Here is an 11,954-nt window from a genome sequence, read left to right as displayed (position 1 = left end):
TAAATAATAAAACTGAATGCAGAATTTCAATTATTTTTAATACAATTTTAATCAAATTTCTCGAAAAATGTAATTATTCTTAAAGATTTTATTAAATTTCGTAAAAAGAATTCAAATATTTAAAAATTTGTTAATTAAATTCTTTATGAGAATTTAATTATTCAATAAGTAATAAGTTATTTTTTTTATTTAAATAATTGAATTCTAGTAGAATTTTCTAATAAAAATTGATTAAAAAATGAATTTCAGTTAAAATTTTAGATAATAATTGAATATTAAAAGCAATATAGCGTGAATTTTTAAGAATAATTGAATTTTGTAATAAATTTTTTTGAAAAAGTTTAATTGAATTTTTTTTATATGGTATTTGAAGTTTTTATTTTGTAATATTATATTCAATTGAAGAATTTACGAATAATTGAAATTTCGTAAAATTAAATATTGTAAACAAATGTATTTGAGAAAATCCTCAAAGAACTTTTTCAAAAATTATTAAAAATAGTCTGATTTCCAGAAGAATTGATTCAATATTCAAAATGCAAAAATTCTTGAAAATAATAATTAAATTGAAATGATGAAAATAATTTTGAAGAAGTACAATTTTCGTATAATATAAAATAATGATTTTATCAGTGAATTTTATGAAACATTCAATTACTAAATAAATTATTTATTTTTGCATTTAAACAATTGAATTCTAGTAGAATTTTTTAATAAAAATTGATTTAAAAATGAATTTCAGTTAAAATTTTATATTATAATTGAATATTAAAAGAATTACAGCGTGAATTTTTAGAAATAATTGAATTTTGAAAAGGTTTTAAATTAAAATTTTTGTAAATCTGAATTTTTCCTATTTTTAACATTTTAACTAACAATTCTATGGAATTAATTTTTTTTGAAAAACTTTAATTGCGGATTTTTTTCTGAAAATATTTGAAGTTTGTATTTTCTAATATATACCTATTTAATAGAATTTCCGAATAATTGAAATATTGTAAAGTTAAATTGTAAACAACTGAATTTGAAAATACTCAAAGCACTTTTTCCAAAAATTATTAAAGATAATGGATTTATGGAAAAATTTTAAATTAAAAAAGAAAAAAATTTAATTTTAGAGAAGTTATAAAATATTGCAGAAATTATTTTCGAAAATAATATAATTCTTAGGGATTTAATTATTTTCATAAATAATAAAACTCATTGCAAAATTTCAATTATTTTTAATACAATTTTAATCAAATTCCTCGAAAAATGTAATTTGTCTTAAAAAATTTATTAAAATTTGATGAAGAAATTCTTTATGAGAATTGAATTTTCAAAAAGTGTAGTGGAATTTTTTTTAATTATTTAAAGTTTTTAATTTCTAATATATTTAATTGAAGAATGTCAGAATAATTGAAATTTCGAAAAATTAAATTTTAAACAAAAGAATTCAGTTTTTATACAATTTTACAGGAATTGCTCGAAAAATTGTAATTATTCTTAAAAATTTAATTTCAAGTCCTCGAAATAATTAATTATATTTAAAAAAAAAAGTTTTTTAAATTTTTTCGAAGAATTCAATTATTTAGAAAAATATAATTTTTCACAGGAATTCATTTATTTTCAAATATTTTAATAAAATTGTTCCAAAGATATCAATTATTTTAAATAGATAATTTGAATTAAATTTTTTTGAAATAATTCAAAATTATTCTTTTAGATTTTAATAAAATTCTTCCCAAGAATTCAATTATTTACATAAATAATTCTTCGAAAGAATCCAATTATAAAAGATGAATAACAAAATTATTCTTGAAAATTAAATTATTTTGAGGCATTTTAATAAAATTCTTTGCAAAATTCAATTATTGTCATAAATAACAATATTCATCACATGAATTCAATTATTTTTAAAAGTATTAAATTTCTTCTTGGAAATTCAATTATTTAAAGAAATTCTAATAAAATCGTTCGCAAGAATTCAATTATTTTCATAAATAATAAAATGCTTTTTAGGAATTCATTAATTTTAAAAATAAGTATTTCCCTCACAGCACCGGGATATTCAGGATATCCCAGAGACGTCCTGGGGATATCGATTTGTTTTCGGAAGTTTGGATATCTCTGGGATATCCTAGGGACGTCCATGGATATCCAGAGGATAATCCAGGGATATCCAAACTTCCGAAAACAAATCGATATCCCCAGGACGTCTCTGGAATATCCTGAATATCCCGGTGCTGTGAGGGTTAAATATTATTTGAAGTTTTTTTTTTCTAATATATATTTAATTGAAGAATTTACGAATATGTAATTGAAATTTCGTAAAATTAAAATTGTAAACAATTGGATTTGAAAAGTTAAAAGTTAAAAATTCTTGAAAATAATAATTGAATTGATAGTGATTTTATCACTCGGTCATCTTTGAATTTATTATAAAACATGAAAAAATCGATTACTCCGAGTCGAAGACTTTCGACTCGGAGTGATCGATATCTTCATTTTTTATTGTTATGAAAAAATTTAATTTATAATTTTAAATAAAATGTTCTCTTATTTGATCAGTTATATTTTTCTCAGTAATTGGTCCGTACGGTCCGTAATTTTTGGTCCGCAAAGTTCGTATAATTATTTTTAAATAATTTCACTGCGGTTCGAGCCCTGTCATTACTAAAATTTCTCTGATTTTTTTTTTGTTTATCAGGAAATTTCCCAAATTCTCCCATTGTAGAATTTTTTATAAAGAGAGAATTCCCTCCCGCACTGTAGAATATAATATAATAATTTGGAATAATTCGTTTCAAATGAAACGTGAAGGAAAAGAGAAATTGAAATTTATATGAATAAATCGATTGAAGAAGAAGGTGATGGTGGTTTATATTGAAACGCGTGCCGCGGCATTGAAAGCCAAGCGGCGAAAACCACTTGATTCTACGAACTCTAAATTAAACCGCTCGTTGTTTTTGCGATGAGAATAAGAGGGCCTCCAATCGCAAGTATTGGACTTGAGAGCGTTCCGGTGTCGTTCGCAATCGGGGGCATAAAGTGTCCGCATAAAGCAAAGTCGAGTGTTACTCGCTCTCTCGCAGGTACGGTCATCTCCAAAGTCCGGTTCACAAGAGACTTTCCTCTTATCTGTTCAGAGAGAGTAGTCTGCCCGCGGCCCTGTCGAGGATTTAATTCGAATAAATTCAACTTGACGAAGAGGCGGCCTTTTAACATTCCAACGATAAGATGCTCTCTTGGCCGATCTTTTGCCAAGACTGCGCCGTAATCCAACTATATATACGTTCAAAAAGACTCTTTTTCTCTCATTGCTCTCTCTCTCTCTCTCTCTCTCGTCGCGGTCTCTCGACTATCTCACCAGAGACGTTGTTTACTTACGTGCATTAGCTTTTATTATGCATAAAATTTAAACACCACACCGCTATATACAGATTGAGCAATACAATTTATGTGACTACTTTAATTAACGATCGTATTCATTTCATTAATTTAATGAGTTTCAAATAAATCTTGTATATTTATAATAGCTACTTCATTTTTCCGCTCGCAATACTCTTGTATATGAAAAGTCATTTTATTAAATCGATCAAATTTTTATATTTCACTCGATCCCGATAAATTTCTTAATTATTCATCAATATTTTATTTATCAATATTTTATTTTTTTGAAAAAAATTGAATTTATTCGATATTCACTCTTTTTTTGTATTTGATAAATTTTCACTCCTAATAATTTTCTTATCAATATCGTTATTTTTGTTTTTATCAATATTCGGACTGATCGTTATTTATTCGTTTTAAAAATTAATAATCTTACAGTGCTGCGAGATTGAAAGATTTTTCTTCAAATCTGAAGAAAATTGAAGCAATCTGCCATAATTGGAGAATTTGAAGAAATATTCGAAAAATTTGATCAAAATTTCAATTGCTTTTAGAAATAATAAAATTATTTTCCTCCATTCAAATATTTTTAAAAATTTCAAAAAAATTCTTGACATTCAATTATTTTCAAAAATTTTCCTCCATTCAATTTAATATTTACTGTTTTAATAAAATCTTCCAAAAGAATTCAATTTATTTTTCAAAAATTTCATAAAATTCTACGCAAATATTTAATTATGTATTTTCATAAAATAATAAAAATTTTACAGGAATTCAATTATTTACAAATTTTTTTTATAAATTTATTCGTAATCTTTCAATTACTTTAATAAATAATAACATTTTTACAGTGATTTAATTATTTTTATAAATAATAAAATTCTTTTAGGAATTCAATTATTTTCATAAATAATAAAACTCATTGCAGAATTTCAATTATTTTTAATACAATTTTAATGGAATTGCTCGAAAAAAGTTATTATTCTTAAAAATTATATTAAAATTTATCAAAGAAATTCAATTATTTTAAAAACCTTTGCTACAATTTATTTATTAGAATTTAAGTAATATTTTCAATACAGTTTTAATTAAATTTCTTCAAAAAATTTAATTATTTTCAAAAATTTTTAATGAAATTCTTTGTTACAACTCAAATTTTTTCAATTAATTTTAATAAAATTCTTTATAAAATTCTTTATTTATAGAAATTTAAATACTTTCAAAAATTTGACAAAATTCAATTATTTTCAATCTAAGATATTTTAAGAATTTGAAGAAATATATTGTAAAAAATTTGAAGATTTTTTGAAAATTTTGCGAATTTTTGTTCTTTACATCATTATGAATAAAATAATAAATGTAATAATTACTAATTACTACAGCAAATGTTACTGTTCCATGTATTATTTTGCAAATTAAAAAATTTTATAATTTCAAATATAAACAACAATTTTTAAGTAATTTTAGATTTAAAATTTGGAAAATTTACTTATTAACTATTCTTTTTCGCAAGAATTAAATTATTTAAAAAAATTTTTAATAAAATTCTTGATAAGAATTAAGTTATTTATAAAAATTTTAAAACAACATTCTTTAGAAGAATTCAATTATTTTTATAAAATGTAAAATTCATGGCAGGAATTCAATTATTTTCAAAACAATTTTAATAAAATTTCACAAAAAGTTTCAATTATTTTACAAATTTTTTAATAAAATTCTTGTGAAAAATTAAATTATTGGCAATAATTTTTTTAACATTCTTTGGAAGAATTTGTTTCTTTTTATAAATAATAATATTTTTTGTGAAAATTCAATTATTATCAGTACAATTTTAATTAAATTTTCTCGAATGAATTCAATTATTTAAAACAATTTTTGATAAAATTCTTCAAATGACTAATTATTTTTAAATTTTTGGATAAAAACTTTGCAAGATTTTAGTAATGTTCTTTAAATTCTTTAAATTTTACTAATCATTATTTCTAAAAATTGATTAATTTATGATATAGTCCTATATTTTAAATTATTCAAAAACAAAAAAATCAATTATTAATTAATTATTTAAAATTTTTACTAATTCAGATTTAGAGAATAAGTTTTGCGATATTATTTTTGCAAGAAAAAATTTTGATATTTTATATTCCTTAATTTTCTTTAATTTGTAAATTTTTTTAATTTTAAAAAATAACATTTTTGTTTAAAAAGTTTTAAATAAAAATTTTTTTAAAAAATCAAATAAAATTTATTTGAGTTTGTAGTGTATTTTCTTTGGAGGAATTTTTTAAAAATAATTGAATTGTTGCAAAAATTTTAATTGAAATTTTTGAAAATAATTACTCTTTCCAGGAATTTTATTAAAATTGTACTCTGAAAATAATAGAATTCTTGCAAAGAAATTTCATAAATTTTTTTTTTCTTGCGAAAGGTTTTATTAAAATTTCTCAAAATAATTGAATTTTTGCGACAAAGTTCTATTAAAATTTTTCAAAATAATTGAATTTCTGTAAAGAATTTTTATTATTTATGAAAATAATTGAATTATTCCTTCAAAATTGAATTTTTAAAAAAAAATTGGATTCTTTCGAGAAATTTCATTAAAATTGTATTGAAAATAATTGAATTTCTCTGAAGAATTTTATTCAAATTTTAAAAATTAATAAAAATATATAAATATAATTAATTAGTTAATAAGTTAATTTTGATAAATTTTGAATACAAAATTCTACAATAAATTAAAAATTAAATTAAAAATAAATTTCAATTGAAAATAAAATACACAAAATTGCTATAATGAATTAATAACTAAAAATTAAAAAAAAAATAGTTTAAAAATACAACTGAGTTTTGATAATTAAAACACTTTTCTTTCAAATATAAATATAGAATTAAAATACAATACTATTTTTTTCTCAATTTTCTAATTATAATTCATCTCTTGAAAAATATGAAAAGCGTTATACTTGAAGCACATTTGCAAATTTTGCATAAATTAAACATTACTTTATCGTTATTTCGTATATATTTTGCTGCTGTTCATTTCGCATAAAGAACGATTTCTCCTCCAACTCGAAGAAATCGTACTTTACGATATTTGTGCATGCAGAAAACATTTATTTTGTCCCTTAAATAGTATATACAACCGAGAAAGTGAGATATTATCGAGAAAAATCTTCGAAATACGTATAATAATTACAGTCACACCTTTTCAAAAAAAAAAAAAAAAAAAAATAGTTTTTTTTAATTTCTACCTCTCCATATATACGAAAACGTTTCATGAATCTGGTTCTCAATTAACGGTAAGTGGTATGATAAAAATATTAAATGACTCTTATTACTCCCCAATCAAGTAGTGCGCGCGTATACTTAAGGAAAAACAAGTTTTCTGCAATCGCAATGTTTAACCTCATGTTGATGTAACAGAACATGTTAAGTTCGAGAAATTATTGATTAATCGTTTTACCGCTTTCAAACTATATCTCGAGAAAATCTTTTTTTTTCCTCCCATATTTATTTATTGAAGCGATAATTTGTTACATTAAAAGCCTCGAATCATTAAAATTGTTAAGACTTTTTTAGTCACTTTAATTTCTCATTTAAATAGATTCTCAACTTTGTATTCGTTAATGTAACTTTTATTTCTCAATTCAAACTGATTAGCAATTTTTTTTTTCGTTATCAAATTGAAATCATTTTTTTTCTTTTACCATTAAAATTTGAATTCATGTTTTTCTTTTATTAAATTGAATTTTATTAAAATTGTAGAAAAATAAAACGAACACATTCGCAGACATATTTGTTAGTTTCTGATTTAAAATGAGAAACGTTCCTTTAAATTTTCTTTATTTTTTTCTCTTATTTTTTTATTAATATTTTTTCTATTTTTACTTTTTGTGTAGAAAATAAAAAATGTTTACAGGATATTTTTTTTTATTTAAATATATACTCATTTTTAAAGAGTAAAAGTTGAATGAAAAAATTTTTTATTTACATTCCAGGTATTAGATAATTTATTAATTAGAAAAAAATTGTTTTTATGAGCAATAAATTGTTAAGAATTTTAATATACAACTTAGTATTAAATACGTGTTTGATGATTCATGGCAAATAGTTTTTAACGCTCGATGCGACCGTTTAAATTTTATGATGATATTAAAAGTTTATGTATCCGTTATTTCTAGAAACGATCGACTTATTAAAGTATTTTTATATTATAGAAAAAAGATGGAAAAGAAGAAAAAGTTGTATTAGCGATGTTGGATATTACATTTCTTGGTTATTTCTCGTTAAAATCTCACTTATAAAATTGACAACCAATTCAAATAGTGTAATTGCTTCTTAGAAGACTGCGGAACAATAAAAATGTTTCAGGCTCTTGAATTTTGCGACATTTCATCATTAAAAAGTATTTACAAACTATTATTATTTCGTGACATTTTTTTTTTCTTTTATCAACATTCAATTGTTTTGACAATTTTTTTTTTTGTTTATTGTTGAAGGAAATAAATTAAGTAAGAGGAGCATTTTTCTTTTGAATTTTTTTTTTAAATTAATGTATTTTGGAAATCATTGAATTCTTGTAATGAATTTTATCAAAAATTTTGAGAATAATTGAATTCTCGCGAAGGATTTTATTGAAATTTTAAAAAATTCTAATTAAATTATTCTTTTGAAGAGTTTCTTTGAATTTTCGTTAAAAATATTGGAGTTTTTTTAATAATTTGAATTGAAAATTTTGAAAGTAATTGAATTTCATGAACAATTTATTTCACGTTCTTATAATAATCGTGTTTCTTAATAATTGAAATTAAACAATTAAATTATTGAATTTTATTAAAATTTGTAGAAAATAATTAAATTCTTTCAAAGAATAGAAAATATTTTGAAAAATTTTAATAAAATTCGTGTAAACAATTCAATTCTTTTTAGAATTTTATATATTTTTTAAAAATTGTATTCTTTCATAACATATATTTTAAAAATTGTATTAAAAATAATTGAATTGTTTTAAAGGATTTTTAAAATTTTTAGAAAATAATTGAATTCTTTTCTGAAATTTTATTAAAAATAATTGAATTGTTTCGAAGGGATTTTTAAAAATTTTATAAAATAATTGAATTTATTGTTTCCAAGGATTTATTAAAATTTTGGAAAATAATTGAATTGTTTTAAAGGATTTTTAAAAATTTAAGAAAATAATTTAATTCTTTTGAAAAATTTTATAACGAATTAAAAAAAAATTGAATTTTTGCGAAGATTTTACTATATTTAAAAAAATATTTGAATTGTGAAAGGTATATTAAATTTTTTAAAAATAATTGAATTCTTTCATGAAATATTTTATATTATATTTTAAAAATTTTACAAAATAATTGAATTCATTTGAAAAATTTTATGACAAATTTTTTGACGATAGAAAGGTAAACTTTTTAAACCTTTTTATTAAAGTTTTTGCAAATAATTAAATTAATTCTTTTGAAAATTTTTTTTGAGTTTTTTGAAAATAGTACAGTTACAGTATTCTTTCAAAATAATTGAATTTTTTTAAAGAATTTTACTAGCTATTTATAAAAATAATTGAATTCATTCAAAGGAGTTATTATAATTTTAGAAAATAATTGAATTCTTTCGTGAAATTTTATTGAAAATAATTAATTTTTCCAAAGATTTTACTATTTACAGAAATCATTGAATTGTTTTGAAGGATATTTATAAAAATGTTGGAAAATAATTAAATTTTATTAAATTTTTGTTGAAAACAATTATGAATTTCTGCAAAGAATTTTACTATTTATAAAAGTAATTGAATTGTTTCGAATGATTTATTAAAATTTTAGAAAATAATTGAATTTATTTGCAAACTTTTATAGCAAATTAAGTAAAAAAATTGAATTCTTTCGTGAAATTTATTTTATTACAATAATTGTATAATAATTATTATTTACAATAATTGAATTATTTTAAAGGATTTATAAAAATTTTAGAAAATAATTGAATTCTTTTGGAAACTTTTAAAACGAATTTTAGAAAAAAAATTGAATTTTTTCGTGAAATTTTATTGAAAATAATGAAAATTTGCAAATATTTTACTATATAAAGAAATAATTGAATTCTCTCGAGATAATTTATTAAAATTTTGTTGAAAATAATTGAATTTTTGCAAAAATTTTTACTATTTACAAAAATAATTGAATTCTTTCGAAGAATATTATTATTTATGAAAATAATTGAATTCTTGCAAAGAAATTGAAATTTTCGAAGTTATAAACAATTATAATTAATTATTATTACTTAATAAATGAATTTTTTAAATTCTGATTATAAAATTATTCAAAAATTTGTATTTGGAAATAAAAAAAATTTGTCATTTTCATAATAATAATATATGAATTAATTAATTAATTAATTAATTAATTTTTTAAAACTGTTAATTTTGTTAATTGGCCAGAAGATTAAAAGTGGTTAGATTTTATATTTTTTATTGAATTCTTGTGATGGATAACTTTCGCCATCTATGGAAGGAAGTTGCATATATTTAATGCGCAAAATGTATAAAGTTAAATATAATTATCATGTAATTAAGATTATATTATATTAACACTTTTCTTTGTAATCTAAGGATAGAAAATTATTTATGAAAATTTGAATTACATTTTAGGATCAAAAAATATTTAAAATTTCTATTTTCAAATGGTCAAACAGTTTTCTACTCGCGGCTGGTAACTTATCGACTTATCTTTCGTAGGTAAATCTCTCACCCCATAAAAAAATTTAAATTTAAAAATTGTAATTAATTTTTATAAAATTAGTTATTATATTATTTCGGGGGAATAGAAAAGCAATTTTATACTAAAAACTATAAAAATTGTTTATAAGAAGTCAATACGTTTTATTAATATTATTAAGTAGCGCGTTTATTTACTACTTTGAAAAAACTGTCAAAGATGTAAATTTTCAACTGTGAATCAAATTTTAAATATTCTTACTGCTATACTCTATTAAATTTTTAATTAAAAATAATGCAAATTGCTACAAAATTTAAATACTTATAAAATTCGTACCTTAAATAGCGCCACCTTTCGGCAGATTTGTGAATATGCGTCACTTCCTGTTTTCAGTTGTCTTGTCTGCTAGTGCACGTGTACGAAGCATTGTTGCTTTCTTAAAGTTATTTTACTTATAAACAATTTATTACTGAGAAGTATACTTTTCCACTATAAAAAAATGGATTTAGATCAATCTGGAAAAGATGTTGAAGATATGGATACAACGGAGGTGAAGGAAATGAATTATGAGGACAAGCTTGGCTTTGTTAATGCCATTTCTCAGCCTATGGCTCCAAAAAAGTTAACGAAAAAGATCTACAAATGTATTAAAAAAGGTATTAATTCATATTAATTTTAAAAATATTAGTATTTTATTATAAGGGCAGAAATTTAATCTGTAGTTTAAGTTTCATACTTGAGGAATTTAAACACCGACAAAGATCTACATAACCTAGAAATTTTTTAAAATTCATTCTTGAATTCAACATTCCGAGAATTCCGAGTAATTTCAATTATAATTTGCAATTTTAATCAATTTTCCACTTTTTTACGACTTTATTTTATTCATGTTTATTTGTTGCTTTAAAGTTCATGCGTAAAACGTAAATATAAAAGCTTTATTAATGCAAAAATATTCTTAGGTTATGTTATCTGTGTAAACAAACAACTATTTCTTTTAATCAAAACGTTTATATCTTAATTATTCTTTTAGCGAATTGTACTAAAAACAAATTTTAACATAGTTTAGAGAATTGTACTTTTGTTTCTGTAATATAAATATATTATTGTTAATAAATTTTGTAAATTGTTTCAGCATCAAAGCATAAAACTTTTGTTCGAAACGGACTCAAGGACGTACAGAAATGCATTCGAAAAGGAGAGACAGGGTAAATAATTTCAATATTATTAATTTATATTACACCGATATTATAATATATTTTTTTTTGAAAACCGAGTGATAGAATCATTATTATTTTACCCAATTAAATTGTTATTTAATTATTTTCATAAATTCTATTTTTTCAGGATTGTGGTATTCGCAGGCGATGTTTTCCCAATAGAAATAATGTGTCATTTACCAGTGGTTTGTGAAGATAAAAATATCCCCTATTGTTATACGCCATCGAGGACTGATATTGGCTCAGCAATGGGAGTCAAGAGAGGCAGTCTAATGGTTCTTATCAAAGAACATCCAGATTATCAAGAGCTTTACGACGAAATTAAAAGTGCGATGGTAACACTTTCTACACCACTTTAGTTTATATAGAATTTATTTACATATCGTTATCCACTAAATTTACATTTATTTTTAATGTACAAAATAACTTACATTTTATAAAAAATACAAAATATTTCTAATAAAATTCCTTTCAATTTTTCTTATATAAAATGGTAAAAATAATTGCATTTATTTTGCGTATTTTCAACATTTACTCTCTTTCTGTTTTTATCAATTTTAATTCATTATTTTTTTGAGAATTTTATACTTTTGTAAATAAAAAATAAACTATTGTTACAAATCGTAAATTGAATAGAAAA

General features: G+C 21.0%; 1 protein-coding gene across 1 annotated transcript; it reads left to right on the top strand.

The window, feature by feature from the left end:
• The first annotated feature begins 10,470 nt into the window (after nucleotides 1-10,470).
• Nucleotides 10,471-11,779, top strand: LOC122501174 (H/ACA ribonucleoprotein complex subunit 2-like protein). Its single transcript, XM_043610467.1, has 3 exons — nucleotides 10,471-10,750; nucleotides 11,230-11,302; nucleotides 11,442-11,779. The coding sequence occupies exons 1-3, from the start codon at nucleotides 10,594-10,596 to the stop codon at nucleotides 11,671-11,673; spliced, it is 462 nt and encodes a 153-aa protein (XP_043466402.1). The 5' UTR covers nucleotides 10,471-10,593; the 3' UTR covers nucleotides 11,674-11,779.
• The last annotated feature ends 175 nt before the right edge of the window (nucleotides 11,780-11,954 follow it).

This window comes from Leptopilina heterotoma, unplaced genomic scaffold, assembly GCF_015476425.1.
Source record: "Leptopilina heterotoma isolate Lh14 unplaced genomic scaffold, ASM1547642v1 Lhet_206, whole genome shotgun sequence".
NCBI lineage: Eukaryota > Metazoa > Arthropoda > Insecta > Hymenoptera > Figitidae > Leptopilina > Leptopilina heterotoma.
This window is presented reverse-complemented; position numbering and strand designations above follow the sequence as displayed.

Bases quoted from the DNA above. Each gene is read 5' to 3' on its own strand.
- LOC122501174 (XM_043610467.1), top strand. From the start codon at position 10,594: ATGGATTTAGATCAATCTGGAAAAGATGTTGAAGATATGGATACAACG. The intron at 10,751-11,229 runs GTATTAATTCAT...AAATTGTTTCAG, and splicing joins CTACAAATGTATTAAAAAAG to CATCAAAGCATAAAACTTTT. The intron at 11,303-11,441 runs GTAAATAATTTC...CTATTTTTTCAG, and splicing joins ATTCGAAAAGGAGAGACAGG to GATTGTGGTATTCGCAGGCG.